Source organism: Oncorhynchus nerka, unplaced genomic scaffold (genome assembly GCF_034236695.1).
Source record: "Oncorhynchus nerka isolate Pitt River unplaced genomic scaffold, Oner_Uvic_2.0 unplaced_scaffold_1503, whole genome shotgun sequence".
In the NCBI taxonomy this organism is placed as follows: Eukaryota; Metazoa; Chordata; class Actinopteri; order Salmoniformes; family Salmonidae; genus Oncorhynchus; species Oncorhynchus nerka.
Window position 1 is genome coordinate 93,896 of NW_027039811.1, and position 8,311 is coordinate 102,206.

Consider the following 8,311-nt stretch of genomic DNA (forward strand, 5'->3'; position numbering starts at 1 on the left):
ATAACTAACTCTGACTTGTATGTGGTTTGCTCTCATGATTTGGTAAATAGAGGAAATTTCCACAACAAAGTAAAAACCCGGCAAAATGGAGACCTCTCCACTAAGTTTTTACAAACAATTAAACCCTTGAGGCGCCACGAAAATAATATTAAAAAGTTCGGCCCTTGGACACAGACGGGTTAAACACCAAAGTTTCCGTCCATCTAGTGAAGAGAGGAGAACCGGACAGAGGTAGCCAGCATCCGTCAACGAGAGAGGGAGAAGCCCTCCACAGGATTTAACAGGTGGAAGAAACAACCGGGGAGCTCCATCGGTCCACAAGAAATGCAGACAGCCAGTGATGATGTAGTGGTAGCTATGGTAACTAGGATGCTGCTGGTAGAGTAGTTAGCTAGCTTACCGAGCTGTACCAACTAGCTAGGACAACTAGGATGCTGCTGGTAGAGTAGCTAGCTAGCTTACCTAGCTGTACCGACTAGCTAGGACAACTAGGATGCTGCTGGTAGAGTAGCTAGCTAGCTTACCTAGCTGTACTGACTAGCTTGGCTATCTAGCAGGTCGTTCGTCTGAACAATAAACTTCGGCATCTCAACACTGTCGCGAACTCCAACGTTATTCCCCAAGATCACCTCAGCCCACTCTGCGCGATTACTTCATAGCTAGGCAAATAAGGTAATATTATGAAACTGGGCTCCAAGGCGGTTGCAATGAACTAGTTTTCATCAGAAAAAAAGTTTGTTAAATATTGAATGTGTCCAGCCTACTTGAGGCACATGAAAATAATATTTAAAAGTTTTGTCCTTGGACACAGAGGGGTTATCACTAAAACCTAATATTTCAAGGTCAACTGTAATATGAATACCAATGTAAAACACAATTTATCCCCTTTCCAGCTAAATCAATGAGGAGACCTTCAGGCTGCCCGTCTCTGCATGAATGAAGAAGGCAATGAGCTTTGTCTTGTCTTTAAAAAATGGCGGGTAGGACACCTCATGAGCTGTCAGAACCAGTTAAGACGTACCAGCAGGTATCTGGATAATAGCCTCATCAGCTGTCCTAAGAGGTACCAGCAGGTATCTGGATAATAGCCTCATCAGCTGTCCTAAGAGGCACCAGCAGGTATCTGGATAATAGCATCATCAGCTGTCCTAAGAGGTACCAGCAGGTATCTGGATAATAGCCTCGTCAGCTGTCCCATCCAGTTAAGAGGTACCAGCAGGTATCTGGATAATAGCCTCATCAGCTGTCCTAAGAGGTACCAGCAGGTATCTGGATATTAGAACATGCAGCCAGTCAGTGGTTCCTGCTTTGGAACAGAGGCAACCTGTTATTCAGGTGCAGAGCCCCACCTGTTATTCAGTCAAAAATAATAATAAGTAAATAGTTGCGTCATGATTGGCTCTGTGTTCTGTCACTCATGGAGACACTATGTCACCTCAAAATCTACAGGAGATCTCTAAAATTCAAGCCCATTGGATGCTGCCATAGAGTTACATTAGAAGTGTCCATCCAAAAGGCTCAAGGTCATTGGCCACAGATAAAATGAACATCACGTTATATCTACCGTGGCTTTGATTGGACTGATCATATCAACATCACGTTATATCTACCGTGGCTTTGATTGGACTGATCATATCAACATCATTTTATATCTACAGTAGCTTTGATTGGACTGATCATATCAACATCATGTTATATCTACAGTAGCTTTGATTGGACTGATCATATCAGCATCATGTTATATCTACAGTAGCTTTGATTGGACTGATCATATCAGCATCATAGTTTCAAACTCTTAGCTAGCAGGCTAGCAGCCATCATCATGAACCAACTGGCAAATCCTTTTCAATCCTTGTCATATGAAGAGAAATTGTAGATAGAACATATCAGTGCTTATCGGCCATTGGACATAAACATTATACAACATTTGAGAAAATAGGTCTTGAATCGTCATCCAACTATAAATTCTAAGTCGGGGACTCTGGCCTTTTCTAGAGCTCCGACCTGAAGATCAATGATGCTTTTTTCAGAGTTCCAAGTTGTCATGAAAGCACCATAAATCCAGAGAAGGCCAGACTTTGATGACAAAGTTTGATGACAAAATTTGCCCACAAGAATACAGCCCTTATTTGAAGTGTTTCTACAATTCCCTATGGGAAAAATGTATGGTGGAAAAACTATTGGAACCATTTCCCTGTTTGACCGTTAGGTGTTATGGGTATTATGACACCTCCACTGTGGGGCTCTATAAAACTATTGGAACCATTTCCCTGTTTGACCGCTAGGTGTTATGGGTATTATGACACCTCCACTGTGGGGCTCTATAAAACTATTGGAACCATTTCCCTGTTTGACCGCTAGGTGTTATGGGTATTATGACACCTCCACTGTGGGGCTCTATAAAACTATTGGAACCATTTCCCTGTTTGACCGCTAGGTGTTATGGGTATTATGACACCTCCACTGTGGGGCTCTATAAAACTATTGGAACCATTTCCCTGTTTGACCGCTAGGTGTTATGGGTATTATGACACCTCCACTGTGGGGCTCTATAGATCAAATGAAACGGGAGAATCTAGAGAATGTAACAATATTCGCTGTGATGGAACAATATTCACTGTGATGTAACAATATTCGCTGTGATGTAACAATATTCGCTGTGATGTAACAATATTCACTGTGATGTAACAATATTCGCTGTGATGTAACAATATTCGCTGTGATGTAACAATATTCGCTGTGATGTAACAATATTCACTGTGATGTTCAGCCCCCAAAATGAAAAAAATAAACTAAATAATTTCATAGAATTGAACTCAGACCACTTTCTCTTGGTCACAGACGGACAACATCACTTAGTGTTTCCAGCTGAAGATGTAATGAATCTGCACACAGTTGAATGGTGTCTCTGTGCCGCTCAGTTGACGTTTAGGGGAAAGTATCAGACACTAAAATCTATGAATCTTAGAACAGTAATATTTTACACATGAAGGTACCAAGAAGACTTCATTTCTGATGAAAAAACACAAATGTGAAAAAATTATGGATATAGCGTTTTGGATTTAAACTCTTCATAAATTCTTAAACAAAATTGTACTCTCACCTCTTAGCTTTGGTGTCATGTTTCCCAGAGAGACTAATTTTAGAGGCAGGGCCGCCCTCCTCTCTCTCCCCAGAGAGACTCATTTTAGAGGCAGGGCCGCCCTCCTCTCTCTCCCCAGAGAGACTCATTTTAGAGGCATGGCCGCCCTCCTCTCTCTCCCCAGAGAGACTCATTTTCGAGCAATGACCCCTAAACAGAGATCCAACATGTCATTGAACTATAATACATGAATAAATATACAAATTGTAAAATATCCACAATATACGAATATATGAACAATATGTTTTTTCATTTCATTGCCTACGCCCAGTTAGCGCCATTTTGTATGATTGAAATATTCTGCTGAGAGAGCACCTTCCTGATGACAAGTGGCTCTGTATCTTCAACTTTCTACCAACATTCTACCAACATCCTACATGAATAATCCCTGCTAGGATCCTTACTATCCCAACTTCAACATTCTACCAACATCCTACATGAATAATCCCTGGTAGGATCCTTACTATCCCAACTTCAACATTCTACCAACATCCTACATGAATAATTCCTGGTAGGATCCTTACTATCCCAACTTCAACATTCTACCAACATCCTACATGAATAATTCCTGGTAGGATCCTTACCTTGCAGCCTGAATTCAAAACCAGAACATGTCAAGTCAGTGAGAGTTTCCTTTGTGTTGAGAATGAAACCTTGGGAACAGTTTATTCACCTCCCCAATGTCAGGAAACTTTGTGTAATTCTTGTTACTGATTAATTTAGGACTCCATCATTTCTGTTAAAGTTTAGTGGCTCTGACCCCATGTCAGCATCATCAGAAACCCAGTTTAACCTGTTTACCAGAAAAGCCTTGGGTTTACAATAACATCTCTGTGTAGCTACTGCTTTCCTGCAGTCAGATGACCTAGTGACCTCATGGTGGAATGTTATTCATATTGTATCATTATTACCTAGTGACCTCATGGTGGAATGTTATTCATATTTTTTATAATTTCATAATTAATAAAGAATTCATTTTTTTATGCCTAAAATCCGGTGTTTCTCTGCCAAAGGGGTTTGCTATATTTCAGTCATCTGTGATGTATATAAAGTGTAATATTGGGGTGAAAAACCCCCAAATGGAATCCATTTCAACTCCATATCTGACATGGTACAGGTGTCTTCTTTCTTTAAGCCCAGAACCATGTGTTTGTGGTGATACCTTTGTTTCAGAGTAGATTTGGTTAAGACTTCCAAGAAACACTGTGTGACCCTGATTCAGCCCACTGCATTTCAAGGTTAATCATTAAAAACAACACCGTATGAACAACTAGCTGTCTCCAGGACCAGTGATTCAAGTCTGAGTATCTGTCCCAAAGTGGCACCCTATTCCCTATATAGTGCACTACTTTGACCAGGGCCCATAGGGCTGTGTGGTGCATTATGGGGAATAGTAGTGCACTACTTTAGACCAGAGCTCTATAACACCCTATTCCCTACATAGTGCACTACTTTAGACCAGAGCTCTATAACACCCTATTGCCTACATACTGTGGTACACTACTTTAGACCAGAGCTCTATAACACCCTATTCCCCTACATAGTGTAGTACACTACTTTGACCAGAGCTCTATAACACCAAGTCTATTTGACCCTACATACTGTGGTACACTACTTTAGACCAGAGCTCTATAACACCCTATTGCCTACATACTGTGTGCACTACTTTGACCAGAGCTCTATAACACCCTATTCCTACATAGTGCACTACATTGACCAGAGCTCTATAACACCCTATTCCCTACATAGTACACTACTTTGACCAGAGCTCTATAACACCCTATTGCCTACATAGTGCACTACTTTGACCAGAGCTCTATAACACCCTATTCCCTACATACTGTGGTACACTACTTTAGACCAGAGCTCTATAACACCCTATTCCCTACATAGTGCACTACTTTGACCAGAGCTCTATAACACCCTATTGCCTACATAGTGCACTACTTTGACCAGAGCTCTATAACACCCTATTCCCTACATACTGTGGTACACTACTTTAGACCAGAGCTCTATAACACCCTATTCCCTACATAGTGCACTACTTTGACCAGAGCTCTATAAAAAAACAACCGTGAAGCTTACAGGGCAAAGAGCCACTAACAAAGTTAACTTCCCACACTGAAAGGAGGGAAAGGGGCTACCTAAGTATGGTTCCCAATCAGAGACAACGATAGACAGCTGTCCCTGAACCATACCCAGGCCAAAACATAGAAATAAAGAAACACAGAAAACAAAACATAGAATGCCCACCCCACATCACACCCTGACCTAACCAATCAGAGACAACGATAGACAGCTGTCCCTGAACCATACCCGGCCAAAACATAGAAATAAAGAAACGTAGAAAACAAAACATAGAATGCCCACCCCACATCACACCCTGACCTAACCAATTAGGGACATAAAAAGGATGACTGAGTGTTATCCAGTCCTCTCTCTCTCTCTCTCTCTCTCTGCCACAATGATGGGATTGTTTTGTGACCATGAATGTAAGAATGACAAACTAACAAAAACTGTTTATTTGTCTTCCTCTAGTGGCAGGTTGTGATAATGTCTGTAGTATCTCCCTCTGTCTCTTCGCTCCTCTCTCCGTCTCCACACTCCCCTATCTCTCACAAACATAGACTCTGACCTGCCCAATGAGCCAGACTGGTTAAAGAATCGCCCCCCCTCTGTCTCTCTCTCTCTCTCTCTCTCTCACTCTCTCTCACTCCCTCTCTCTCTTCCCTCCCTCCCCTCTCTCTCTCCCTCCCTCTCCCTCCCTCTCTCTCCTCCCTCTCCCCCTCTCTTCTCTCTCTCTCTCCTCTCCCCCTCCCCCTCTCACCCCCCTCTCTCACTGTGTAGACCTGCCAGGCTGTTAGGTTAATGGACCATGGAAACCTACTGAGAATCTGTCATACAGAGAGAGATACAAATGAACATGATTAAAACTAAAAATACATTAAAACGTGTTGAACTCATTTCCATGTATGTTGTTCTGTTTCTGTTTACAGGACTAGAAATGGGATTCAACTGGGTCAATACAGTCAGAGAATTAACTATATATCCTCAACCTTATTCTATAGTCAATACAGTCAGAGAATTAACTATATATCCTCAACCTTATTCTATAGTCAATACAGTCAGAGAATTAACTATATATCCTAAACCTTATTCTAAGTCAATACAGTCAGAGAATTAACTATATATCCTCAACCTTATTCTATAGTCAATACAGTCAGAGAATTAACTATATATCCTAAACCTTATTCTAAGTCAATACAGTCAGAGAATTAACTATATATCCTCAACCTTATTCTATAGTCAATACAGTCAGAGAATTAACTATATATCCTAAACCTTATTCTATAGTCAATACAGTCAGAGAATTAACTATATATCCTAACCTTATTCTAAGTCAATACAGTCAGAGAATTAACTATATATCCTCCTAACCTTATTCTCAAGTCCATCCAACATGCTAACTCAACCCAACCCAACACTAACCTAACCCTAACCCTAAACCATCCCTAACCCAACCCAACACTAACCTAACCCTAACCCTAACCCTAAACCAATCCTAACCCAACACTAACCTAACCCTAACCCAACTATATCCTTAACCCTAACCCAACCCTAACCCAACCCAACCCAACACTAACCTAAACCTAACCCAAACCCAACTCTCTATCATAACCCAAACCCAACCTAACACTAACCTTAACCCTAACCCAATCCTAACCCAACCCAACAAACCAACCCTAACCCAACCCCAAACCCAACTCTATCCTTAACCCTATCCCAACCCTAACCCAACCATAACCCAACCCCAACTCCTAACCCTAACCCAACCCTAACCTTAACACCAACCCAACCCAACCCTAACCCAACCCTACCCTAACCTAACCCAACCCAACACTAACCTAAACCTAACCCAACCCTAACCCAGACCCAACTCTATCCTTAACCCTAACCCAATCCTAACCCAACCCAACACTAACCTAACTGTTACAGATACAGTTATCCTTAATCCTGTGTGTTTCTTTTCTCCTTCTCCTCACAGGTGAAAACCATCACTCCCCAATCAGTCAACAATCAATCATCAATCAGAAGACACACCTCCTCCTATTTCCTACCCTATCACAGTTCCTTCCCCATGGTTTAAAAACCCCATCATTTGTTTGCTTTGGAGCAATCTCTAGCTCAATCTCTCTGTAAATGCCATGTCTGTAGGTCTCTGTGTTTCACTAATCGCTTTGTGTCTTAACCTCTCTTTTGTTTAAGCACCTCCATAGCACTTTGTCATCACCTGTGAGTATTGTTTTTGGTTATGGTGTTTGTTTGTTGCTGGTGGGAAAAGGGGGAAACCAAGACAAGTCGCCCATGGGCATACACTACCCGTAGGTGAACTTTGTTAAATACACTAGTTAGAACTGGGCGGACCACCCACTGTATTTTTGGTTAGTTAGTTAGCTGTTGTTAAAGTAGGCTAGTCTAGCTTAGGGGTGTTTTTGAATACTTATTGTTTCTTTCCTTGGGTCCAGCTCAGCCCCTTTTCCTGCTCCCCCCATTACCGTGTGTTTATAAATAAACCTAGAGTTTGACGGTAGATTTCTGTTGTCGTGGTTATTTCGTGCACACTTTTACTTTGTCACCATAATAATTTGCATGAGTTATGTTACGGGTCTCATTACCATCCCCCCCTAGACTGTCGGGCCAAAAGGGATTCGTAACACTAACCCTAACCCTAAACCAACCCTAACCCAAACCAACCCTAACCTAACACAACTCAATCCTTAACCCTAACCCAACCCTAACCCAACCCTAACTCGACCCCAACTCTAACCCTAACCCCTACCCTAACCCCAACCCTAACCCAACTGTATCCTTAACCCTAACCCTAGCTTCAACCCAACCCTATTCAAAACCCTAGCCCTATCCTTAACCCTAACGCAACCCTAACACCAACCCAAACCCTAACCCAACTCTATCCTCAATCCTAACCTAACCCTAACAGGAGCTTTCAGTGGTTCTATGGTTGGTTCAGATAGATATGTGTTCTGTACCTCATTATAGACCCATGTGTGGTTGGTTCAGATAGATATGTGTTCTGTACCTCATTATAGACTCATGTGTGGTTGGTTCAGATAGATATGTGTTCAGTACCTCATTATAGACCCATGTGTG

The 8,311-nt window shown here is 41.8% G+C and overlaps 1 protein-coding gene across 1 annotated transcript in view; it reads right to left on the bottom strand.

Annotated features, from left to right (window-relative positions):
* The window catches only part of LOC135568540 (uncharacterized), a 61,160-nt gene extending 57,325 nt beyond the window's left edge, over positions 1-3,835 (bottom strand). Inside the window, exons 1-2 of the mRNA XM_065015336.1 lie at positions 3,727-3,835; positions 3,104-3,292 (exon numbers count right to left, since the gene is read on the bottom strand). Coding sequence (XP_064871408.1) covers positions 3,104-3,276 — 173 coding nt within the window. The 5' untranslated portion in view covers positions 3,277-3,292; positions 3,727-3,835. The remainder of the gene's footprint in view (positions 1-3,103; positions 3,293-3,726) is intronic.
* Between the last annotated feature and the right edge of the window lie 4,476 nt (positions 3,836-8,311).